This window comes from Hyperolius riggenbachi, chromosome 6 (assembly GCF_040937935.1).
Source record: "Hyperolius riggenbachi isolate aHypRig1 chromosome 6, aHypRig1.pri, whole genome shotgun sequence".
NCBI classification, from domain to species: Eukaryota; Metazoa; Chordata; class Amphibia; order Anura; family Hyperoliidae; genus Hyperolius; species Hyperolius riggenbachi.
In genome coordinates this window covers 331616099-331643632 of record NC_090651.1, presented here as the reverse complement: position 1 = coordinate 331643632, position 27534 = coordinate 331616099, and the positions used below count along the sequence as shown (strand labels likewise).

Sequence of the window (27534 nt, the reverse complement as noted above, 5' to 3'; positions counted from 1 at the left end):
CTAACTGTTAGCACGCCTGTGAAAACCCCCTTAGCACGTCTAAACAAGCTTTTCACGCATAAAACTTTACGCGCGCAAAACTTTATGCGCGTAAAACTTTACGCGCGTACTGCACAGAGCACAGGGCGCACCGCGCGAAGTGCCCATTAAAGCCTATGGGACTTAGCGCGCGTAAAACTTTGCGCGCGTAAAACTTTACGCGCGCAAAGTTAGCGCACGATCTGATTGAGAAATCCGGTGCTAACCTACTTAGCACCCTGGTTAGCGCGTCTAAAGACTTTAGACGTGCTAAGTAGGTTAGCACCGCTTTGTGAATCAAGCCCAATGTATTTAATAGGGAAATCACATGCATTTTCCCCAAGCGTTTTTTGCCGCGAATTCGCATGCGAATTCGCATAGGTACCAATGTAAATTCACACAGGCAGTGAGATAATTAAAATAGCATATACCCTCACCTATGCGAATTCGCATGTGAATTCGCGGCAAAGACCGCACGCGGAATCGCATCCGCATGCGATTTCATCAGCGGTGGAATCCAGGCGATTCTGCACCGCAATAGTGGAAACGAGCCCTGACTTCCACATTTGTAATGCTACAAAAGCATGTGAAACTTATGAATGGAGTACGTAAAATGAGTTCAGTTGTGAAATTGTAATTACGTTCAATCATAATTTTCAAATTATCAGTAAAATTTTGGTGTAAGCAAAATTAGCACATTACGGTCATCACTAATAAGGGATACACACATTTAGGCTAATTTCACACCAGGACGTTGCGTTAGAGGGGGCGTTAAGGTCGCATAACGTCCCCCTAACTCAACGCCTGGTGGTGCTGGATCTGGACGTCAGAGTGAGCCGCGTTGTGCAGCTCACTCTGGCGTCAGTGATGCCGTGATGCGCACTCTTGTGCGCATGCGGCATCACGTGGTCCCGCCGGCCAATCGCCGCACAGAGCGGCTGCTCCAGGAAGTAAACACTGCACGTCATAACGTGCAGTGCATATTAATTAGCCATGTGCCTGGCCGCTCTCCGCTCCTCCACAACATTACTGAGCATGTGCAAGCAGTCTAACGCGGCTCAGCCGCGTCCAAAGTACTGCATGCAGTACGTTGCCTTGTGACGCAGCGTTACAGTGTAACGCAACGTCCGCACTGTGAACAGCCCCATTGATTTTTCATTACTGTGCGGTGGGCTGCGTTACAGGCTGCTCGAACGTGCGCCTGTAACGTCCCACTGTGAAACCAGCCTAAAAGTAAGTATAAAGGGAAAATAAAAAAACAGTTCTTCCAGAGTAAAAGGTGGTGCCTGTTATGTCAGGCGGTGTCTTAATGATGCGGAAGGGGGGTTCTCAGGGTTAATTATTCACCTGATTAGCTGTTAAGCTGTGTGCTTTGGGCCTGTTCAGACTATATGCGTTCCTAGCCGTTTTCAGGGAACATGTCCGGGTACCAAAAACGCATAGAAACGGCTCCTAATGCTTTTGAATGGGCTAGTTCACATGTATGCGTATGAGACGCATACGTTTCTCATCCGCATTGCTGCACGCAGTTCTGTGCGATACGCATAGAAACGGACGCAATGAAAGTCTATGGACGCGTATCAAAAACGCGTACTATTGCGTTTTTAGCGTCCGTTTTCCTCTGCGGTTCCCATAATTCTTTTTTTTCCCCTGGGTCACGTGTTTGTGCAAAACGCAATAGAAAACGCATTCAAACGCAAGAAAAACGCATGCGTTTTTCAACTTGCGTTTCTTTGAATTTATACGCGTTCTACAAACGCAGCAAGTATGAACAGGCCCGAGGTGACACTTTGCCCCTTCCTTGGCAGTGTAGTTGCAGCCATGTTTCCCAAGTCTTTTAAAGCTTTTGGAAACCTCCATCTGTGTTGTCGTGCCCCAGACAGGCCTCAGCAATGCAGATGGCGGCTAACAGAGCCTCGGCAGAACCTGACTAAATGTATTATGGCCAATCAGGTAAGTAATTAACCCTGAAAACCCACCCCCAATCCTGCATCATTAAGGGCTCTTCTCCACTATAAAGTTTTTAACTAATTTCCATGATTGCAATTGAGCTACTGAACCCCCGAAAAGTAGCTCAATTGCATCGAAAATGAGGCAAGATCGGATTGCACTATGGAAAAGGCCATTGCTGTTTCCATTAGTGTTACTGTAGCATGCGTTTTGCGATTCGTCAAAATGCAGGCTAGTGTAAAAGCGCCCACAGACAAAGTCTGACATGACAGGCTCTGTCTCTTATACTGGAAGTACTCTTTAACTCATCATTTATTTTTAATTTTTTTTTTTTGGGGGGGGGGGGGGGGGCAGGGGCAGAGTGCCTGGAGGAAACCCACGCAAACACAGGAAGAACATACGGACTCCATGCAGATATTGTCCCTTCCAGGGTTTGAACCTGAGAGTTTATTTATCTTGTCAGAGTGCATTGCAGAAAAACACATTTATATGTTATTTGTGCATCTTGTTTTTCACTTATCTGATCTATCTCCATGCTGCTATTAGATAATTATGTTGTGGGTCTCTATGAAAGTTCATGATGTTCAGTTAAATGTAAAGTAATTGGGCTTGCTGGAGAAGGCAGTTTTGAAGGAGTGTGATGTGCAGTAGCCCATAGCAACCATTCCATTACAGGTTGCTATCATTAAATCAGCAAAAAGAGATGATTCCTGATTGCTTGGTGAGGGTGACTGCACTTTGCACTGCCTTATTGAATATGCCTCTATGAATACTGAGTGACTCATTTAAAAGAAGAAAAATGACTGTATGCTTCTTTCAGCCACCAGTAAGGCTTCGGCCCTCTCTTAAAGAGAAGCTGAACTGAAAATAAAAAGTCAAAATAACCATACACAGGTCATACTTACCTCCTGTGTAGTCTACTCATCAATCTCTTTCTCCTCTCCTGCGTCCCCTTTGTCCACTGTGATCAATGGAATTCTTGGTCCTCCATTTTAAAAATGGCCATTACCCCCTAACAGCTTCCTGCTCAGCACGCTGTTAAACTGTAATATCGCCCACTTGAGCCTTAGGGAAACATGGACATTACCTTACACATTCAGTTGTAACTGACAGCAACTGGTATATTTCAGTTTTGACAAAATATTGTCAGAACTGGAAGGGATCACAGTAAGAAGAAAATGGTGAGCTTCTGAGAGGAACTGACAGTGAGGTAAATATGTAATATTCATTTGCAGGTACATCATGTGTTTATTTTAAATAATTTCCCTCGCTTCAGGTTCCCTTTAAGGTGAACAGCTGCTTGAGTTGCTTGTAGTATGTAGCTCCATGTGTACATGTTGCCGAATGACCGCTCCCCTGCTGCCGCTCAAATTCCCGGTGGCGTTAAAGAGATACTAAAGCGGAAAAAAAAATATGATATAATAATTTGTATGTGTAGTACAGCTAAGAAATAAAACATTAGGAGCAGAGACATAAGTCTAATATTGTTTCCAGTACAAGAAGAGTTAAGAAGCTCCAGTTATCTATGCAAAAGTGCTATTGAGCTCCACGACTTTCAAAGTCTTAGAGAGCTCTGTCTTCTGAAGCTTGTTATCTCAACTGTCAGTCTTAGTATTTTCTTTTTCTCCAGAGGACAGGTCAAAAGTTCACTAGCCTGCTCTGAAAAATCATTTAGAATGCTGAGTAGTGTGTAAACTGCAAATATTAGAGAATGATGCAATGTTAAAAAAAAAACACTATATAACTGAAAATAAAACTATGAGAATAGTTTATTTGCTACTAATGTTCTAGTAATTTTCCGTACTACACAACCAATTCATTATATCATCATTTCTTTTTTCGCTTCAGTGTCTCTTTAAATACTATTCCCGCTCTGAGTCGTAGCAACTTGGAGGAACTCGCTGTAATCCTGAATTACCATTACGCGCCCCACACACTATAACATTAGTGCTATAGCGCCTCCCAGCTTCAGCGCTCGGTATTTTTTTAAATAAATAAAAGGAGGATCTGATTATGGAAAAGACATTCAATCTAACCTCTCAACCACCATAGATAACAGCTTGACTTTTTTTTTTGCTTCATTACTCTAGTTCAGCATTGAAATGACCCTGAACTAAACCGAGGCAATTTAAAGTGAGCATATTGTAGCAAAGTGCAGAATCAGACATTACCTTTGCCTTTGTAGGTTTTCAGGCGGTTCTAGAAATTGGAACGCATGTACTTTACTTTCTCAAGGTAAAGCAGAATTTGAGTGAAAGTCAACCCCATACCTTTGCACCCACTTACATTTGAAAATGTGTAAACACCAGAAACTAGCATAGTCATGCCCCCCCCCCCCCCCCCCACACAGCTACTGGCATTTAAATCACTACATAATCTGGGCCCTGGATACATGAAAGAAATGTTACAGCTGCGTAGCAATCCCTGCAATCTCAGATCCGCAGGTTCTAATAATCTAGTCATATCCATAGCTTGAGAAATAACAAAACAAGACCGAGAGCCCAATATGGTGCAGTATGTCGATTATGACGAGATAAATGTAAATTTGCAATAAAAATACTCACAAAATTGGGCTACCACTAAGGCAACCACTGGAACAGCAGGTGGGGAGAATTATGACCTAACCCCACTCAGGTATAAAAATTGTCGCTCTCTGTAGATAGAAAAACATGTTGGGGATGCACCCCTCCACCCAGGGTGGACTCAATCAATGAGAAACAGCACGAAACAACAGAGGCGCCAGCAAGGATAAAATATTTAAAAACCGTTTAAAAGGAGGGGTGTTGGTGGACTCACCTCCCTCAGGTACAAACCAGCCAATGAGCCAGCCAATGTGCTTACAGAGGCGCTCTTACCAGAACTCGACCTTTCAATGTTTTTCTCCATTTTTGATTGCCTGAAGAAGCGGGAGCTTTGCCCGCGAAACGCGTTGCATTTACTCGGAGAATCCCCAATAAATATTATTACTGTTTATTGACGGCTCATTGGCTGGTTTGTACCTGAGGGAGGTGAGTCCACCAACACCCCTCCTTTTAAACGGTTTTTAAATATTTTATCCTTGCTGGCGCCTCTGTTGTTTCGTGCTGTTTCTCATAGTTATACCCAGGGCCGGGCCGAGGCATAGGCTGGAGAGGCTCCAGCCTCAGGGCGCAGTGTAGGAGGGGCGCACAATTCATTCAGCTGTCATTCCTAATTGAGTATGAAGCAGAAAGAAATAAGAAAAGGAGATACATGGAAGTGACTACAAGCCAGATAACAAGAGATTAAGGTGTTGGGGGCCCTGGGGTGCCTCTTAGTCTAAGAGCAATCAGTGTGTGACGGCTGGGGTGGGAGGGATGGAGGGGCGCACTTGGGTGTCTCAGCCTTGGGTGCTGGAGGACCTTGTCCCGGCTCTGGTTATACCCAGAGTCCACCTGAAAACTTTTGGTCCCAGAGCCCTCTGTTATGCTGCTCCTACGTTCTGAAACTCCTTACCTCAGCAGATCAGGACAGCTCCATCTCTGGACGACTGAAAACCCACCTGTTCAGTTTGGCATTTGCAGAAATATAATTTTTGTTGTGTGAATACTTAATTCTACTACCAACTACTGAATCTGAGAGAGGCTAAGCGCTTTGAGTCCTATGGGAGAAATGTGCTCTAGAAATGTTATTGTTGTTTGTTATTGTTATGTCCCTAGAAGTATAGTCAGATGTCTCCTCAGTATTGCAGGGCAGCCCAGGGAAGCAGGTTAAAGGGAAACTTAAGTGTCATGTGACATGTGACATGATGAGATAGACGTGTATGTACAGTGCATAGCACTCAAATAACTATTCTGTGATGTTTCTTCTTTCTCTGCCTCAAAGACTTAATATTCAGCTATGCAACTGGCAGTTTTCCTTCAGTCGGGACCCAGTCAAACTACTGCCCCTTACTTAGAAGGAATTACAGCCATAAACTACTTTGCTCCACAAAGTCCAGTTCTCTGCTAGGAGAGGATAAATAAAAAAGCTTAATAACGTATATTCCGGCGTATAAGACGACTGGGTGTATAAGACCCTCAAATATTCCACTTAAAATATAGAGTTTGGGATATACTCGCCATATAAGATTACTCCTCTTCCAACGCACACCAAATAAAAAATAAAAAAATCATATACTGGTGCTATGTATGTGAACAGTTACTGGTGCTGTACTGTATGCAGGGCCGGATTTAGGCCTAGGCAAGCTAGGCCATGGCCTAGGGCACCGCAGGAGCAAGGGCACCAAAGCAGCAGGCTAAACTGGTGCAGTATTGGCAAGATTGCAAATGCTGCAATGCAGGGAGCACTTAATCTCCCTGCTGCCAGCCACCTGTGCAGCAGCCACCTTGCTCTCTGCGCACATTGGCGTTTGTGAAGGGTGGCTACGGACTTGGGCAGCATTGGAGACGGAGGGCAAGAGGAAGCTTTTGCACTGGAGACGAGCAGAGAAGTGAGTGACACTGATGGCTGACGCAATGTGGAGGGGAGCTGTACTGAAAGGGGGCGAGTGGGAAAGCGAGGGATTAAGGGAGTCATCTGGCTACCTATACTGGAGGGGGAGGGGAAGGGGTCATCTGGCTACCTATACTAAAGGAAAAGATGGGAGGGGTCATCTGGCTACCTATACTGGCGGTGGGTCCTCAGGCTACCTATACTGGAGGGATGCGGGAGGAGTTATCAGGCTACCTATGCTGGAGGGAAAGGGGGAGGGGTCATCTCGCTACCTATATTGAAGGGGGCGGCTGGTGAAATTGGCCCTGGGCGGTAAAGAGTACAAATCCGGCCCTAACTGTATGTGGTACCCACATGCACATGCATATATAGGCGATTGACTGGTTGGATTGGTCAACTCTCCCTCTCCCTAAGTGGATTGGTCAGCTCTCCTTGCCTACCTGTTTATCAGAGCGGTATGGAAGAATACATCGGGCTGTGCCCATAAAACACCTATCTGGCCCGCCCTTGTAACCTATTTACCTCCTTCTCTGCCTCTCAGATCTCGCACATGTGCACCTGCACCGCTTCACTACAGTCCTCAGCAGCGAGACACGTGGCGTATAAGATGACCTCTGACTTTTCAGAAGATTTTCAAGGGTTAAAAAGTAGTCTTATATGCCAGAATATACTCATATATTTTAGCACACAGGGACAGGCTGTTTCATTGAGCTGAGACAAAACAACAAATCTGTTTTTTTTTTTTTAGTTTTTAAACATAACCTAAAACTGTGGGATATCTAAAAGCCATTTTTAGAAGTAGGAGGATAGATACAATTGTTTATCTCATTACTTTTTCACGTAAGTTTTACTTTAAGAAATGGTCCCTGTTTCCTGCAATGCTATAGGCTGCACTCCCTCTCCTTCAGTGGCTGGAAAGTGTAATGGTTAAGAGCTCTGCCTCTGACACAGGAGACCAGGGTTCGAATCTCGGCTCTGCCTGTTCAGTAAGCCAGCACCTATTCAGTAAGGAGTTCTTTGGGCAAGACTCCCTAACACTGCTACTGCCTACTGAGTGTGCTCTAGTGGCTGCCTCACAAGCGCTTTGAGTCCGACAGGAGAAAGGCGCTATACAAAAAAAGGAATTATTATTATTATATCTAAGTAAGACAGCGCCCATGGCAAATGCTAAAACAGCACATTGAGATAAGGCTGAGGAATGTGTGAATGACAGAGAGGAGAATGAATGGGAGATCCTGTAACCTCCAGACCAAAAGCATCTGCTGCTATCTCAGGGGACTGAGACATGATCTGTGGTAGGGAGAGAGGGAAAAGTTTGGAGCTCACCTCTCAATACCTTCTAATGTAGATATATGACAAACACTGAGACGGCCAGGCTGCTGGATGATTGTTACTCCCTTAGACTCAGGAATGCTGTCAGCAGCACTGCGTCCCCCCCCCCCCCTGTTGATTGAAGAGGGAGGGCGCCTGGGGCACGTGCCATGCCTGCACCCTTCCAGATACGTGTCTGCTCTCCTTCCAGCTTTTTATTAATGACTTTTCATTATATATTCTAACTGGTCACAAATCTACTGTTCGTAAAAGATGGCTCTTATAGGAATCGTAAAAGTAGGTGGTATAAAGGTGCTGACCTCCTGATAAATATTGTACAGAATCTTAAAGCAATAACGGCACATTGCTAATTTGATCTAAGAAGCTGAATGTTATTTACCCCTTGTTTTTGTATTTTCAGCAACACTAATCTAATAATAATAATTTGTTCTTTATTCCTCCAGACTGAGCCCCTACGAGTGGTACAACCCGCACCCATGCCTACGAGAACGCCATCACATCCTAGAGAACCAGTACACTCTGGGGAACAGCCTGTGGTTCCCTGTGGGAGGGTTTATGCAGCAGGGGTCAGAGGTTATGCCAAGGGCGCTGTCCACAAGATGTGTCAGTGGTGTCTGGTAAGTATAGTGAAATTCTGGGTTCAGCTTTGTGACTAGTGTAAGTATGTATCCAAAATTCAGCCACAAATCAAGGACAGCAAGTTAGTTGGTGGACTACCAACGCATACCTCCCAACTTTTTGAGATGAGAAAGAGGGACACTTAAGCCACGCCCCTGCCACACCCCATCACACCCCTACTCACACATACCATAAAGATTTCATAAGAAAAATATGTTGTTTTATAATTTAAATCACACTGTTACTTTCTATCCTGGTTAATTTTCCTTCATATTAACATTTTAAAATTAGTAATATATCAATTTAAAGGATGGGAATAAAGTTTAGGGACAGACCTACAACACTTGAAAGTTGAAGGGCATCACTCTACTCTGCAGACTGTCTCCTCAGCGCCTGACTGAAATATGCAGAATTTCTTTAAAGAGAACCTGTACTGAGTAAAAATATTTAAAATAAACACGAGGTAACTTCAGATGAACATTACATAGTTACCTTGCCATCAGTTCCTCTCAGAAGCTCACCATTTTCTTCTGACAATAATCCCTTCCAGTTCTGACAATATTTTGTCAGATCTAAAATATATCAGTTGCTGTCAGTAAAATATCAGTTGCTGTCAGTTTTATAGCTGAGAGGAAAACTGATGTGCCAGTTAATGTCCATGTTTCCCTATGGCTCAAGTGGGCGATGTTACAGTTTAACAGTGTGCTGACCAGAAAGCGGTTATGGGTAATGGCCATTTTCAAAATGGAGGACGGAAAATTCCCTTGATCACAGTGAACAAACAGGACGCGGGAAAGGAGAAAGACACTGAGGAGTATACTACATGGAAGGTAAGTATGACTTGTGTATGCTTATTTTGACTTTTAATTTTCAGTTCAGGTTTTCTTTAACCTTTTCGGGACCGCGTGCATTAGATTCTACGCCGCACTTGTGGCTGTTCTAGCCTGATGTGGCATAGAATCTACGCCGGCCCGCAATTTCCGCTCCCGACGCGATCGTGCGCACCCGGAGGGGGAGATTAAGCTGTCATATGACAGCCGACATCTCCCCCGAGTGATCAGCAGCCATCGCGTATGGCTGCTGATCACGTGATCACTACGATCGCCGTCGGATTGTAGTGATCAGTTTGACAGCTGCGGCGGCAGGGGGGAAAAGAAGAGGATCCACTCACCTCCCTGCCGTTCCCGCGACGATCGGCACACCCCTCCGCTCTGGCCGGCATCTCCGCTCCATCTGACGTCAGCGCCGGGTCCCGGCTTGATGACGTCATCAAGCCGCGACCCGGAACTGATCGTCAGACAGAACGGAGATGCCGGCCGGAGAAGAGGGTCCCGTGCGGCTCATCGCTGGAGCCTGGAAGGTAAGTGAAGGCTGCTGGCAGAAGGGAGGGTACAGGCCACCATGGGGGGACACCAATCCAGCCAGCCACACACTGGATCCGGCCGCCTGACCCCCCCAAACGCGCGCACCCCCCTCCCGCGCAAAATGCCTTGGTCCTTAAGGGGGGGTAGGTGGCTGGCCCCGAAAAGGTTAAACAGGAAACAGGAGACAGCCTGCAGAGGAGAGGGAGGTCCTTCAACTTTCAAGTGTTGTAACTCTGTCTCTGGGAGCGCTGATGCTGTCTAAATAATAGTGATGGATGGGCTGCGATTGTTCCTCTGCCCAGGCGGGACACAGGGTGGGGGGATACACACCCAAATCGTGAAGATCCCGCAGGATCCGGGACACTTGGAGGGCTTGCCAGTGAACTGACTGGCACTGCTCCAGTCTGTACTGAACTCGGTTGCTCATCTCATTCATCTCTCTTCTTGGTCTTCGTCTGCTGCTCCTCTCTGTCAAGCTCTTCATTGGCTGCCAGTTACCGAGAGGATCCATTTTAAACTCTTAACTCTAACGTACAACGCTCTCCACATTCTCTCTCTCCTGTACATCTCCTCACTAGTCTCCAGATACCAAACCAACCACAATCTCAGATCTGCACAGGAACTTCTTTTGTCCTCCTCTAGAATTACCTCCTCACATTCACGTATACAAGACTACTCACGTGCCTCACCCCTCCTCTGGAATGCCCTTCCACAGCACATCCATTACTCTCCAACCTTTTAAATCTTTAAACTTCCCCTCAAAACCCACTTTTTCTGACAAGCATATGCTCTAACTTAGGCCATTGCCATTCCACCTCTCAAATTGTACTCCTTACTACAGAGGTTCCCAACCGGTGTGCCGTGACACATTTATGTGTCGCGGCAGCACCAGCTATGTGTCGCCGCTCTCTGCTCCCCCGCTCGTTTCCCCCGCAGATCGCCCTCCTCAGAGCTACAATAAAATGTCTGCCGCTGTCCACATTTGCAGACATGCGGCAGCCATTTTCTTGTAGGCTTGCACTAACTACAGGCAGAGGGCGGAGGCAGAGCATCGAGGACGGAGCCACAGTGTGAATGAGTGGCTCAGGGAGGAGAAGAAGGGGCGGAGTGGTGGCTATGGAGGGGTGAGTTAAGTAACTCATGTGTAAACTTATAACTTATATGTAACTTATGTTTGACTTCTTCCTGTGGCCACTGGCCAGCATTTTGCAATTGTGACTCATGTAAGAGTGCAGAGACACATCTCGGCACTAGCCAGCAGCAACAGCAGCATATTGTCCCTGTACCACCTTTTAGCACCAGCATACTGCCCCTTATTGTGCCAGCAGCAGCATATTATTTCTGCAGCCTTTCGCTCTTTGCAGCAGCAGGATTGTGTCCCTCTAACCCCCCTCCCCCTCCCAATGTGTAAGCTGGCAAAAGTACATCATTTCTGAGCCCCTCATTGTGCCTGCAGCATCAGCATATTGTCACTGAGCCCCTCATTGTGCCTGCAGCATCAGCAGATTATTACTGAGCCCCTCATTGTGCCTGCAGCATCAGCTTATTGTCACTGAGCTCCTCATTGTGCCTGCAGCATCAGCATATTGTCAATGAGCCCCTCATTGTGCCTGCAGCATCAGCATATTGTCACTGAGCCCCTCATTGTGCCTGCAGCATCAGCATATTGTCACTGAGCCCCTCATTGTGCCTGCAGCATCAGCATATTGTCACTGAGCCCCTCATTGTGCCTGCAGCATCAGCATATTGTCACTGAGCCCCTCATTGTGCCTGCAGTATCAGCAGATTGTTACTGAGCCCCTCATTGTGCCTGCAGCATCAGAAGATTGTTACTGAGCCCCTCAATGTGCCTGCAGCATCAGAAGATTGTCACTGAACCCCTCATTGTGCCTGCAGCATCAGCAGATTGTTACTGAGCCCCTTATTGTGCCTGCAGCATCAGAAGATTGTTACTGAGCCCCTTATTGTGCCTGCAGCATCAGAAGATTGTTACTGAGCCCCTCAATGTGCCTGCAGCATCAGCAGATTGTTACTGAGCCCCTCAATGTGCCTGCAGCATCACCAGATTGTTCCTGAGCTCCTCATTGTGCCTGCAGCATCAGCAGAGTAATTCTGAGCCCTCCATTGTGCCTGCCGAATCAGCCGATTGTTACTGAGCCCCTCATTGTGCAAGCAGCATCAGCAGATTGTTCCTGAGCCCCTCATTGTGCCTGCAGCATCAGCATATTGTCACTGAGCCCCTCATTGTGCCTGCAGCACCAGCAGATTGTCACTGAGCCCCTCGTTGTGCCTGCAGCATCAGCATATTGTCACTGAGCCCCTCATTGTGCCTGCAGCATCAGCAGATAGTTAATGAGCCCCTCATTGTGCCTGCAGCATCAGCAGATTGTTAGTGAGCCCCTCATTGTGCCTGCAGCATCAGAAGATTGTTACCGAGCCCCTCATTGTGCCTGCAGCGTCACCAGATTGTTCCTGAGCTTCTCATTGTGCCTGCAGCATCAGCAGAGTAATTCTGAGCCCTCCATTGTGCCTGCCGCATCAGCCGATTGTTACTGAGCCCCTCATTGTGCAAGCAGCATCAGCAGATTGTTCCTGAGCTCCATATTGTGCCTGCAGCATCAGCATATTGTTAATGAGCCCCTAATTGTGCCTGCAGCATCAGCAGATTGTTACTGAGCCCCTCATTGTGCCTGCAGCATCAGCAGATTGTCACTGAGCCCCTCATTGTGCCTGCAGCATCAGCAGATTGGTCCTGAGCCCCTCATTGTGCCTGCAGCATCAGCAGATAGTTAATGAGACCCTCATTGTGCCTCCAGCACCAGCAGATTGTTTCTAAGCCCCTAATTGTGCCTCCAGCATCAGTAGATTGTTACTGAGACCCTCATTGTGCAAGCAGCATCAGCAGGTTGTTACTGAGCCCCTCATTGTGCCTGCAGCATCAGTAGATTGTTAATAAGCCCCTCATTGTGCCTGCAGCATCGGCATATTGTCACTGAGCCCCTCATTGTGCCTGCAGCATCGGCAGATTGTTTCTGAGCCCCTCATTGTGCCTCCAGCATCAGCATATTGTCACTGAGCCCCTCATTGTGCCTGCAGCATCAGCATATTGTCACTGAGCCCCTCATTGTGCCTGCAGCATCTCAGCATATTGTCACTGAGCCCCTCATTGTGCCTGCAGCATCGGCAGAATGTTTCTGAGCCCCTCATTGTGCCTCCAGCATCAGCATATTGTCACTGAGCCCCTCATTGTGCCTGCAGCATCAGCATATTGTCACTGAGCCCCTCATTGTGCCTGCAGCATCAGCATATTGTCCCTGAGCCCCTCATTGTGCCTGCAGCATCAGCATATTGTCACTGAGCCCCTCATTGTGCCTGCAGCATCTCAGATTGTTACTGAGCCCCTCATTGTGCCTGCAGCATCAGCAGATTGTTACTGAGCCCCTCATTGTTCCTGCAGCATCATCAGATTGTTACTGAGCCCCTAATTGTGCCTGCAGCATCAGCAGATTGTTACTGAGCCCCTCATTGTGCCTGCAGCATCTCAGATTGTTACTGAGCCCCTCATTGTTCCTGCAGCATCAGCAGATTGTTACTGAGACCCTCACTGTGCCTGCAGCATCAGAAGTTTGTTACTGAGCCCCTCATTGTGCCTGCAGCATCAGCATATTGTCACTGAGCCCCTCATTGTGCCTGCAGCATCAGCAGATTGTTACTGAGCCCCTCATTGTTCCTGCAGCATCATCAGATTGTTACTGAGCTCCTCTTTTCGATCATACGGGACGTGTCATGTATATCTGAATGTTTGGCATGATGTGACGTGTCACGGATATCTGAATGTTTGTCGTGATGTGTCACGACCTGTAAAAGGTTGGGAACCACTGCCTTACTAGATAACCTAAACAGGCACTGTGCCTGTATGTATACCGCATAACCTCCCCACCTCTTGTCCCCCCTCCATTCCTTTAGATTGTAAGCTCACAAGGGCAGGGCTCTCTCATCCTTATGCATCTTGAATTTTTCTGTTCATTTCACAGCTTGCACTCAGTTATACATTTTATTCATCATGTTACAACTGTCATTGTAATCACCAGTTCTGTATTTTGTATCAGTGTCCATATTTGATGTATATCATTGTCAGTATCATTATGTATCTCTTGCTTGTTTTCCTGCTATATACAGCGCCACGGAATATGTTGGCGCTTTATGAATCAATAATAATAATAATAGCTTAGTGAATAATCCCCATATACACATGTGTTAGAAAACTAAATCTAAATATTCATTACTGGCAATTGTTTGGCAATATTCCTGATCTTTAATAAAATGAGTCTTTTCAGAAGGAACTCCGATTCCTCAGATGGAGATTTTCCTGATGGGCACCACATGTTAAGTCTTGGACCTTGGTTTTCTGCACATATTTTGCTGATCACACCACAGTTTCCAGCTTGGGCTCATTTGCTCTGAAATCTCATTTCCTGGTTGATTTTGGATATTTCTGCATGACATACATTGACCTCTCTATTGTCCTCTGTCTAGGTGGGCCTTCACTCTGATCATCATCTCCTCCTACACTGCCAACCTTGCTGCCTTCCTGACCGTACAGAGAATGGAAGTTCCCATTGAGTCAGCTGATGATCTTGCTGATCAAACCAATATTGAGTATGGAACCATCCATGGTGGCTCCACCATGACCTTTTTCCAGGTTTGCATATATGTATTTTTAGGTACAGCAGACAAATGTAATTTAAGCTTCTAGAACGTACAAGAAATTTGGAAATATACTTTGCCTTGGGTTGTAGACTGTGTCTACTGTAAGACCTTTATGTGTTTTCTAAGAGGCTAAGGAAACGGATTTGCTTCGTGTCCTCCAAGACTGGAAAACACTAGAATATACTGAAGACCCTAAATGAAGTGAATATGGATTTTTACAACAAACTTGCAGGAAGATCGCCGATATCCCAAATAGGACTTCTTTTGAGCCGTCACAGTTCCGCTGCTTATAGATTTCAAAACATATGAAAAAAATTCCCAGTATCTTCAGTCGAGGCACAAAACATCTTTTATTGTCACAGCTAAAAATAACCCACAAAGGGTGAATGCTTTTATCAGGGACCTCAGTGTCTGAATCAAGATAAAGGCTCGTACACACGCCGTACTAAAGGCAACGACGTCACCTCCCACTGGGTGGGTTTTCAGCAGACAGTACAGCATGTGTACAGTCTGTCGGCGGACTGATAAGGCTGTTTCTGAACGATCCGCCGGGCAAATGTATGGAGAATTGCATTGTGCAAGTGAGGAAGAGGTATGCAGATCGGCGCAATGCTGACGCGAAGGCTACCGCACATTACTTTATTAACTGATTAACAGCGCCCGCATGCATCATGCAAATCAATGAGCGATGCAGACAATGTGCACGACGGGAGCACAGTGCGGTGGTGCAGACCGACAGCAATCCCAGTGTAGTACTTCGTACCCAGCAGGGAGTACATCACTAACCAGGGGGCGGGCCTATGCACATTACCCTGGTGCTGAGTGGCACCGCACCGCACACATCCAGTGTAAAGCCGGGCTTACTGTGAACCCGAGGCAAAAAAAAGATTTGAAAAGCGAATACAGCGTAAGTAGGCGCAGCCGTAGTCGTGGTGGCGCAGTATGGCCTCGCTTGTGCCAGGAAGCCCTGTAATCTTCGGGGTGGGCTTTAGTTTGACGGGACCGGAGGAGAGCTTTGGAAGACTCTATGGGATCCAGAGGCTTCCCAGTTCTTAAGTGAGTATGTGTTCTGTTTGGCTTGGGTAGACTTCAATATGGATTTTTTGAAATTGTCTATGAGTTACAAAAGCTTGCATTCCTCACTTGAGCCATGAGCCACAGTGATTGCTAACGTAAATAGCAGTTATGTGATACATACATTATTAGTGTGACAACGTGCATGTATTGCACACATTTCTCTCTGTGGGGGGTGTACACACAACACAAGCCACAGAACTGGAGTTTCACTTAAAGAGGGACTTTACTGAAAGAAACTTTTGGGACGGGAGAGGATATAAATCAATACATTGCAAAGTAAGACGTTAAAAAATTGAAAGATAGATTAAGAAATAGTTGAAATTGGCCGTGTAATGCGTTCAGGTTGTTTGATCCACCATAAGCCTGTGGGTCGGCTGGAGACAGACATTGTTTACCACAGTGCAGTGAGGTTCACAGGCAGGAAACTGTCAGGGCTATGGCCTTGACATCACACTGTGGGAGGGGTTTCACCATAATATCAGCCACACAGAACCCTTCTGATTTTCTATTTTAGAAAAGGTAAAGATTTCTCATGGGAAAGAGGGTATCAGCAACTGACTGGGATGAAGTTCAGTCCTGGGTTAAAGTTCCTCTTTAAGTTTTTGGCTATCCTTACTATGGTGTGCTATGATCCATGTGGCGGATGCAAACCCAGGCCAGGCTTCCTGAATTACTTAGGTTCTCTCTCCAGCCTTGGGGAACTCTTTCTAAATAAGACTGTGAGCGTTTGTTTACATCCCACCTTAACTGTTCCCTTACCTGCAGAACTCTCGATATCAAACCTACCAGCGCATGTGGAACTACATGAACTCCAAGCAGCCCAGTGTGTTTGTGAAGAGTACAGAGGAGGGAATCGCGCGCGTGCTGAACTCTCGCTACGCTTTTCTACTGGAGTCCACCATGAACGAGTACCACCGCAGGCTCAACTGCAACCTGACCCAGATAGGAGGATTGCTGGACACCAAGGGCTACGGCATTGGGATGCCACTAGGTGAGCAGAAATTCAATTCTTTATGCTATTTAAAGGGGACTAGAAGTATAAGATATATGGAGGCTGATGTAGTTATTTCCTTTTAAACTATGCAGATTGCCTGGCTGCCCTGCTAATTCTCTGCCTCTAATACTTTTAGCCATAGACCCTGAATAAGCATGCAGATCAGATGTTTGACCGGATATGCCACATGCTTGGTTCAGGTGTGTGTCATTCAGACTCTACTGATACATGGAAGATCCACAGGATGCCAGACAATTTGCATTGTTTAAAAATAAGTGAATATAGCAGCCTCCATATCCCTGTCACTTTAGATGTCCTTCCTTTAACCACTTAACAACCAGGGTCTATACAGGTGCAGATCTGGGAGTCTGCCTGCCTGGAGCTACTGTAAAACTCTGTTGTAACTGGCTTTTAACAATCTGGCACTATTCATCTTGTATGCTGGAATGCAGGAACTAGGATATTAGAACTAGGATCCATAGCTCCCAACTGTCTGTATTCCTCAAGGTTTATAAAAGAAAGATGCTGCTGTACATAAATGATATGCATTGGAGGGGCTGCACATGGCATTGGAGGGGCGTTGCTGCACAAGAGAGGGGAGCCCAGAGGCATGGCAATTGTCATAGCAGCCATAGTAGATGTTACGGGGCCCTGGAGGGGCCCAGGTGGTACTTGATGTGTTCACTATCAACTTTCCACCCCCTGACTTTGTCTAAGTTCTCATGTACTATGTGCAGTGTTGATTGCATGAAAATGTTAATTGGCCAATCAACTCTTATCCAGGTGACATTGCTCAAGAGTGCCTACATCTGAGGGCCCCATGAACGTTTTGCTATGACCAAAGTCAGATGACAATCAGGCAGTTTGGTTTAGCGTGTGTACGGGCCTTAAGTCCTTGTATTATCATTTATACATCTACATGCTTTTCATTTAACTCGGCTCCTAAACTACAGCTACCATTGTTCTTTGTATTTCCGTCTTCTTTCTTTTTAGTACGTGTGCTTCTGATCTATTGTTTGTTTTGTTTAGTAACGCTTCCGTTTATTTGAAAATAATCCTCAGTCTTTACTAATATCCTCACATCAAGGCAGCCAGACTATAAACCTCTAATTACTTTACGGTTCAATAATTTCCCCGCTGTAACGTTTTTTGAATTCTTCTTTGTTATTTTAGCTGTAAGCGGTTTTTCTCTTGTGTTTTTTTTTTTTATTTTTTTTATTACCGCTGTGTGCAGTATCCTCTACAATGAAACAAGGCTGAGAATGTCAGAATTTGGCTTTGGTTTTCCTCTTGACAACATCGGAGCTTACAGATAAGCCTTTTGCTAGTGGCAACCAATGGGATTCAAGTTATTGGCTTGGCTGAAGTTGCACTTAAATGTTTCTCTGAAGGTTCTCATTCATCAAGGTCATGGTGCATCCAGAGAATAAAAAGGCAGCTTCAACTGAGCACCGTTTAAGACATTTCATTACTCCTTTGAAGAACCTTTTGCAGTTCTAATAAGTAAAGAAGCTTCCTAGGCATTTTATAAGTGAATCAGCAAACCTCAATCATCAATCAAGCTAAATAGCACTGTTATTCAGATGTTGATTAATTGCCTAGCTCAGGATGTGTACTGTCTCCAAAGCATTTAACCAAAAATGATAAACCAGTATTGTATGTTGGTAGAAGCCCAAGCTTGCTACCACCACATGGTGGGATATGGACAACATCAAGTAATGTATTGCCTGTTGGGGTGAGGTATAGTGGTGTAGCTAAGGAGCTGTAACCCCGATGTAAAACTTGCATCGGGGCCCCCCAAGCACTCTATACATAACAATTGATACGGTGCTCCAAAACCTGCCAATGGCAACTACAGTGTCAGAGGTACAAGAAGGGGATGGGGAACAGTTTGTTAATGTTTACCACTATTCAAAGTATCAATAGACGTGATCATTATAAGCTCAGGACCAATAGAGAGCTAATAAGCTAATACTGCAGTTAAGGGAGGGCTCCTCGTGGCCCCTCTGGCCCCGATGAGGTTGCAACCTCTGCACCCCTATTGCTACACCCCTGGTGAAGTATGGTGGGGAGTTTGTGGACCCTGAAACGCTAGAGTCACCATGAAGGCTTGACAGGAACCCCAAACACGATGGCTAAAGCAAAGCTAAGACAGTGAGGAGTTGCTGGTCTCCCATCAGAAGCCTCCTTGAGTGGCAGATAGATGTAGCAAGTACTGGTGTAATACAGGGTCGCCCAAAAACTAGCTCTTCGGCCTTGTGGTAGAAGTGGAATCCCAAAGGCTAAGAAAAGGAATCCCGACAGAAAACTTCTCTATTAGGTGGCAGCCCAACCACCAGGATTGATTCTGAAAGCTAATAGACTACACACCTTAAAATCGAATTATACTGGAACTTATTGTACTGTATGTTGATGACAAATGGTGCCAAAGTGGGAGGACTACTGAGACATGGAAGTCTACAGAATACCCAAACAGCGGTTGCCACGGATCATGTGGTAATGCGCTGTAGACTTTGCAACGGCACTACAGCGATTTGGATGCTTCCATTGCGCCACGCTGCATCGCGTCCACTATACAGGTCTCCAAAGACATGCATGTCCCTTGTGACGAGCTGCGGTGGGGTAGAGCCAAGTTTCTCAACGTGTGGTACGCGTACCCAAGGGGGTACTTCTGATGCTTCCAGGGGGTACTCGGCCTTGATGATACTTAACCAAGAATAACAAATTTAGAGTTTTAGAAAATGATAAATCTTTTTTAAAGTCCAAATTAGTGTTGTAGCTAATTAAAAGCAATAATAAATGCTTGGAAATTGTTTAGAAGAAATGATCATGTACTATGATTTAATATATATTTGTCAAGGGGTACTTGTGATAATGTTTACTATGGTAGGGGGTACTTGGTGAGTACAGGGTTTTAAAAGGGGTACATACCAATAAAATGTTGAGAAACACTGGGGTAGAGTACTGCGGTGCGATGCACGGCTTTCAGTGTGCAAGGGGCCTGAATGTTTGGAATAATAGATCATATATAGAGGGGACAGCTGAACACTGGAACACCGCAGAACTATGATGAGGGACCACATAGACTTCTGGAAGCTAGAAGAAGCCCCAGGTAAGTAGAGCTTTATATTCAGCTTTTACCTGGTGTAGCCTTAAAAGTAAACCTGTAATTTTCAAATAAGCAAAAGTTAGATACTTACCTTGGTGGAGGGAAGCCCCTGGATCCTGCAGAGGTTTCTCATGTCCTCCTTCCGACCACTGATCTCTGCAAGTCCGTGGCCACACTCCCATGCATGAACAAGCATGGAGCACACTGTGCAGGCCCAACATGCCTTGCACCTGCACAGTAGCACGGAGTCACTTGGTGGAAAAGGCAAGCCCAATCAGGCTCCGTGTAACTATAAAGACGTAAGGTGTCCAGTGCAGTGGGGCTGTTCTCCTTCATAGATGTGAGTGCAGCCTGGGGAACTCTTTGACAAGCCCTTGTCTGTCCCTTGTTGGAGGCAATGGGGCGGGAAAGAGGCTTCCATCTACCAGCAAGTACCCACTTGAGGAACTTTTTTTCCTCTTTGGGTTCACTTTAAATATTAGAGGCAGAGCATTGGCACAGAAGTCAGGCAACTGCTATTATTTATAAGAGAATGACAACCTCCGTATTCCTCTCACTTCAGGATCTTTCACCTCGAAGGGTTGTTCCCCTTAAAAAACCAGAGAAATTTTCACCTGTCAGCGCTCCTTCCATTCATTCACCTATAACTTTATTACTGCTTATCAAAAAGAAACAATCTATATCTTGGTTTTTTTTCTCCACCAGTTAGGCTTTCTTTGGGGGTACTTTTTTGCTAAGAATTATTTTATTCTAAAAGTATAGAAAGGGAAAAGAAGAAAAAAATTCAGTATTTCTCAGTTTTCAGCCTTTATAGTTTTAAAATAATACATGCTACCGTAATTAAAACCCACACATTTTATTTGCCCATTTGTCCCGTTTATTGCAACGTTTAACATTTTTCCCTAGTACAATGTATGGCGCCAATGTTTCATTTGGAAATAAAGGTGCATGTTTTCAGTTTTGCTTCCATCCCTGATTACAAGCCCACAATTTATAAAGAAACAGTAATATACACTCTTGACATACATATTAAAAAAGTTCAGTCCCTAAGGTAACTATTTATGTATTTGTTTTTTTGTAATTTAAAAAAAAAATAATAATTGATAACTATTGGGGATTGTGGGAGGTCAGGGGTTAATTTAAAAAGTAAAAATAGGTCCTTTATTGAAGAAAAAGAAATGCAGATGTAATTTTACTATTTGGCCACAAGATGTCCTCGCATGTGTCTTCTGTATGCGTAGTATTACTACGAAAACCAGAAGCACTGCGTGGACGGGTTTTGTGAATGACGGTGCCGTCCAATAGACTACTGCGGTCATTCACACGGGGACTTCGATCAATGAATGGGAACTGCGTTCCCATTCATTGATCTAGTGGCTAATGATCGGTGGCGGTAATGAGCGCGGGGGGTGAGCTGTAACGTGTGGCGGGGAGGGACGTAGTAGCTACGCGTTATGGCATTTTGCAGGGACGTAGTTACTCGTTCCGGGGGAAGTGAAGTGGTTAAAGTAGACCTGAACAAAGAACTTGCTCTCTGCACTAAAAGGTAAGCAACATCATATTTACCTTTAAAGTGTACCAGAGGTGATATGTGACATGATAAGACAAACATGTGTATGTACAGTACAAAACATATTAATCACCAGGCTGTTTTGCCTGTTTTATTTTGCTGCCTGAAAGAGTTATGCTGGGAATACACGGTTCGTTTTTGCCTTCGTTTAAACCTTCGTTTCGATTGTGCCTTTTGTCCTTTTCGATCCCGAAATAATCGGTCATATAGTTAATATCACCACCCACGGTTTCGTTTTTTTTTTCGATTCTGATGGTTTCGTTTTTCCAATGATCGAAGGCTGCAAAGAAACGAAACGAAAATCCCTTTTTACAGGGACGGACTAGCATAAACGAATATATAATCGATCTGAACAGCCATCAAGCCTACCAATGGCTCGATTAGATGGATAAAGAGAGATAATATCAAACATGTTCGATCACTAGTCGTTCGTTTTTGGGGTCTATTAATCGAAACTATAATGAGATTATGACTATTTTCACATACGTTTTCAACACTCGATTCGTTTACCGAACAAATCGAAGGTTTAAACGAAGGCAAAAACGAACCGTGTATTCCCAGCATTAATTTCTAGGCATGAAAGTGACAGCGTCTGTCTTGTCGGTACCTTGTCGGAATACAACAACCATCACTGATAAGCAGATTACAGCCATAAAAGTGGCAGAATACAACTTCTGAGTGCAGGGACAGATACAAAAAGGTCAATAGTGCAAGTGCTTTCATTTAGGGACACTTAACAGGCTGCCACTGAGCAGAGACAACTAAACATTCAATCTACTTTGTAAATGTTTAAATACAAAATAAAAGCGTGGGATTTCTGAAAAAAATAGGAGTAGGAGGATAAATACAATTGTTTATCTGATCAGTTTTCACCTCGGGTTCACTTTAACCGCTTCCGGACAGAAGGAGTACAAATCTACGTCCAGCAGGTGGTGCTGCGGCTCTGACTGGACGTAGATTCTACTACTTCGGTATTCCGCAGCCAGCCGCTACGCCAATCTCTGTGAGCAGGTCAGGAGCCGCTTTCATTGGCTCCTGACCGCATGATCACGGAGAGCCAATAACATTGGCTCACATTGATAGACAGCGTCAGGAGCCAATGAAAGCGGCTCCTGACCGGCTTACAGCGCTCTGCCATCATAGAGACGGCAGAGAAAGGAGCCTGCGGTGACAGAACAGCGCCATGACGGCGAGGGCAGCGAGTATGTGCGACAATTCGTGGTTAAACAAAAACATTTTTGTTACAGCTGATATAAATCCAACAATAAATCTGAAGTGTGTCTACTTCCTGCTTTCATGGAGGCAGACATAGGGTTAACATCCTGTGTTTACAAATTAGCTGCTCTGCCGAGGCAGTCAGCTGACACAACTGAGAGATCAAATTACAGTTGTAATTAGTCACAGATGCGCAGGAATTAGAGAGGCTAAAGTCTCTAAATACATACAGGGTGCATTTCTCTGTGTCTTCCTTCTGTCTTGTGCAAGAGTTCATGATCCCTTGAAGTGCCTGTGCTGTTTGTTGCTTGCCAGTTGCCACCACAGAGCTGGGACTTAGCTATATAACACATTTGTGGTTTACCTCAGCATCCCTTCCCATCACCTTGCTCTTATTTTCCTCCTTTCAGCAGAGTAATGTGCGGACAGTGGAAAACAACAGCATTGTGCTACAGATACGCGTAGATAAAGCACAGCGCCGCACTCTCAGCCATGGCATGTTGCGTTTAACGGCCTCGCTGTCTGATTCACTGAATACATTTGTGTTGTCAATAGCTTAAATCAAGCAATTCCTCTGGGTTAATGTCTAAATTATGGCTGAGATGTTTTCTCTAATTTTGATGTACATCTGTCTGATCGAGTCACAATTTGCATGAACCCGCAGGAGTCGGCGGCCGCATTGTGAACGGTACGCAGGGGGAATAGAGGAGAGAGGTGGGGGGGGGGGGGGTGCTTTCTTCTCAATGCGCCAGCGGCTACAGAAGTTCTTAAAAAGCCGTCCTGGTGGAGGTGGCACGCTGTGCGCGCTTCATTGTGTACAGTGCGCAGACGTAATCGCTTCAGTCATGTGGACGCACGGGGCGTGCTGACAATAGTCACGTACAGAGGCAATGCATGTTTTATGAGACAGCCAGCGCCAAACTTTCCGAAAAGCAGACCTGTCATTTGCCTAGGAATTGTTGGCCGCCCTGGTCACACTCGATGCTCTGAGAGACCTGTGAGGTATTTATTTTTATTCTTTATGAAGTAAAATTGAACATCAGGACCACAAGGATTCTTGTATTCTAAGTTCTCTAGTCTAGAAGAGATGGTCAACAAGATGCTTATAATTTTGAGTTTATTATTCTTTATATAGTGCTGACATTTTCCGCCACCCTTTACAGATTATAGCCCTGTACAGGGATGATTAAAACATCTGCCACTTTTACACTTTGAATGCTATGATCAGAGCTGGCACAAGGTCCTCCAGCACTGGAGGCTGGCACACCAAAGTACTGGAAGCAGGAGATTTGGGCGCATGAGACAAGTGGACAAAAAGGGCGCCCCATTCACTCCCATTATAAATATCGTTTAATGGGGAAAAAAAGGCGCCGGAGATTATTAACGTTTTACAAACGGCGCCCGGAGATTTTTAAGGTTTTATAACTGTGCTTGTGATGATTTAACTTTACAAAATGAGCCCGTGACGAATAACGTTTATAAAGATACTAAATCACTATTTCTAAAACATTTCTAAAACATTATTATCCACCCAAAAAAATTATTTACATTTTTTTTATTTACATTTTTTATTTATTAATGTTTGTAAAACATTATTATCCATAGGGGGTCTTAGGTTTAGGCACCACAAGGGGGGTCTTAGGTTTAGGCACCAACAGGGGGGTCTTAGGTTTAGGCACCACCAGGGGGGTCTTAGGTTTAGGCACCACCAGGGGGGTCTTAGGTTTAGGCACCACCAGGGGGGTCTTAGGTTTAGGCACCACCAGGGGGGTCTTAGGTTTAGGCACCAACAGGGGGGTCTTAGGTTTAGGCACCACCAGGGGGGTCTTAGGTTTAGGCACCCCAAGGGGGGCTTAGGTTTAGGCACCAACAGGGGGGTCTTAGGTTTAGGCACCACCAGGGGGGTCTTAGGCTTAGGCACCAACAGGGGGTCTAGGGGTTAGGGATAGGTACAGGGAGGGTTTTTAACAAACGTAAATATAAGTTTCAGTTTAGAAACAGGGAAGATTAACGTTTTAAGAATTGCCGATCTCATACACATTATTTAATGATTTATAAATTCTTAAAACACTATTTGTAAACGAAATTCTACACAATACTGCTTATCGTTTACACCACACGCCCTTTTTTCCCGACGCCCTTTTTTGATGTACGCCAAAGTGCTCCCCTCCATCCCTCCCACCTCAGCAGTCACATACTGATTGCTATTAGACTAAGAGGCAACCCTGGTCCCCCAACACCTTAATCTCTTAGTTATCTGGCTTGCAGTCACTGCCATGCATCCCCTTTTGTTATTTCTGTCTGCTTCAAATACAACAGGGGAATGATACCTGAGTGAGTTGTGCACCCCTCCTATACTGCGCCCTGAGGCTGGAGCCTCTCTTGCCTCTGCCTCGACCTGGCCTTGGCCAAGATTCCCTTAAAGTGTTGGTCACTGAGTGACTGTGGTTCACAGTTAGGGGGGAAAGGGGCGGGGCAACAACAGCCAATCAGATTTCAGCTACTGACCTTAATGAAAGAAGACTAACTACTGCTATTATCACAGTTTAATTGCTAGGTGTCCCAAACTTAACACAATTACTCTCTGGGTGACTGTGGTCAAAACTTAGCAAAAGTGGGTGGAGCCACAAACAGCCAATCAGAGTTCACCTATTGACTTCAATGTAAAAATTTAAAATCCTGCCATTCTAACAGTTTTACAGGTAGAGTGTGAGAAAACGCGGAAAAGCCGCCGCGGGTGCTCAGAGCAAGGCGGCTGATTCCGCGTCCAACACGGCTGGTTGCGCGCGTGGGCCTGCATCTGCTAGCATGACTGAACGCGGAGAAACCGCCGCATGTCCTGGGAACAAGGCGGCGGATTCCGCGTCCGACGCGGCGGTTTGCACGCATAGGCCTACATCTGGCAGTATGGCTGAACGCGGAGGAACTGCCGCATGCTCTGATAGCGGTGTGGCTGGTTCCGCGCTCAGCACAGCGGATAGTTTGCAGCACAGGTCTGGTGTGGCTGGGACTGATAGTCCACACAGGTTCAGAAGGACGCACGCGCGCGCTGAGAGGCTGAGCTTTTATGACAGCCAGAAGGGAGTCAGCTGACCAAGCCGGTCAGCTGACAATTCCACCACTTCCCATTGGTCCGGCACTTAGGGGAGGCGCTGGAGAGCGCCTTGCTATATATACTGGGTGCTGGTCATTCTCTGGTTGTCTGCCGTTGCAATCACTACGTGGAAGCACTCAGACCTTTTTGTCAGATTTTGTGTTATTCTCTAGACCAGTTCCTGGGTGTTGATGACCAAGGACCTAAACAAAAGAGAGGGAGCACCGTTTCCAAAAAAGAGTATGCAGCGTGCCCAAGGTCTCTCCCCAGTGCCTCCTGGGAAGTGCAGTCCAGATAAAACAGAAAGGACCGGCACCGCTGTCTTGTATCAAAGCTCTTTTAATAGCACCAAAGTGGCAGCAGTGACAGACTGCTGTTTCGGTTTACACCTTTATCAAACTGCTCAAAGCCATAAAAATTGTGACAAGACAAACACCTTTAAATACCCCCTTCCTGTATGGGAGGGGCCCCAGAGCGGACCTGAGAGGGAACTTCAATGGTAATATGCAAATATGCTCATGTTTCATGCACACTGAAAAAAAGTGTAATACCTGAATTAGCTTGTACACCACACCCCCAAGCTGGGATGTATGGATGATCACTTCCAAAAAAGGGAAACACTTTCTCCTCCTGTCCCTCCTCCAGCCAGCCACTCACAGCTGTGCAGGCAGTGCTCTGACAACTTCCAGGTCAACCCGGAAGTAGTCAACACATTATGGTCATTGGAGTGATCAGGTTGCAGTATTACCAAAAGTGGCCACAAGATGGCTCACTAAAGGTCGGTGCGACATTAAAGTTGCACCCTGCAGTAAAAAATGAAAAGTTCAAGATTAAGCCACAAGATGTCAGTGTGTGCAAAAATTCTAATGCAGTCAATAATTCGCATAGACAATGAATTTAAGTATATTTTAAGTGCGACAAAAACGTCGCATCAAGAATACAAAAAGCAGTGTTGTTCTCCTACCTGGTTCGCTGAGGGTGGACATTAAAAGCAAAATCTGGAAGAAGAGCATAAAATAAACATATGAAAACGTGATTTACTCAGGAGGTTCTGATGTCACTAGATACAAAAACTAAGATCATATTCGCGGTTTAAACCACCCACTCCAAAAGTATTCAGTTTCCTGATCCAAAAGGCCTCCTTTTTAAGTAAGGCCTTGTCCCTATCCGAGCCCCTCCAAGTATCCGGGACCCCATCGATTGCCATTATGCGCAATTGTGACACTGCATGTTTATGCAAATGAAAATGTTGCGCTACCGCCAAAGTGCAATTCGGGTCGCGTATATTCGATTTATGCGACGAGAAACGCTCCTTAAGTCGCTGAGTGGTTTTGCCTACATAGCCAAAACCACATGGGCATTTAATCATATATACGACGTACCGAGAGTTACAATCGTATCGGCCACGTATTTTAAAGGGGACACCCGTTGAGGGATGGCAGAAAGTGTCCCCCCTGATAACATGTCCACACATGTGGCATGATAAACAAGGGTACATGCCCCTTCTGCCCGTGTCCCCAACAGGGCCCCCACTCCTAGTAATTTTGTCCCGAACTGTTGGTGCCCTTTTAAAGGACATCAACGGGGGATATCGTAGTTCTGGAATCGATGGGAATCCTTCACTCAAAATGTGCCAATGTTTGCGAATTGTACGTGCAATCATGTTACTGCAGGTATTATATGTGGATACGAAAGGTAACCTAAGGCTTCTCCTTCTACCTATTCTATCACGTTTCTCAGTTTGGAACGTATTTTCAGGGTAACCCCGGGCCCTAAACTTACTCCTCATTTCTTCCTGTCTCCTCTCCCTGACCTCAGTATCTGTGACAATGTCCGCCACTCTCTTAAGCTGCCCTAGTGGTATACTATCTCTGGTGCCGTCGGGGTGGAAACTCCTATAGTGCAACAGGGAGTTCCTATCAGTCTCTTTGACAAATAAATCCGTCTCGAAGTGACCATCTTGCAAAATGACTCGAGTGTCCAAAAAGGAGACACTACTGGGGTCACTATGCGTCGTAAACCGAATATAGG

At 45.5% G+C, this 27534-nt stretch overlaps 1 protein-coding gene across 8 annotated transcripts in view; it reads left to right on the top strand.

Moving 5' to 3' along the window:
• Positions 1-27534, top strand: part of GRIK5 (glutamate ionotropic receptor kainate type subunit 5) — a 793047-nt gene that overhangs the window by 717794 nt on the left and 47719 nt on the right. For all 8 annotated transcript variants that reach the window (XM_068241459.1, XM_068241463.1, XM_068241457.1 and 5 more), the window contains 3 exons: positions 8196-8369; positions 14271-14436; positions 16287-16512. In XM_068241459.1, coding sequence (XP_068097560.1) covers positions 8196-8369; positions 14271-14436; positions 16287-16512 — 566 coding nt within the window. The remainder of the gene's footprint in view (positions 1-8195; positions 8370-14270; positions 14437-16286; positions 16513-27534) is intronic.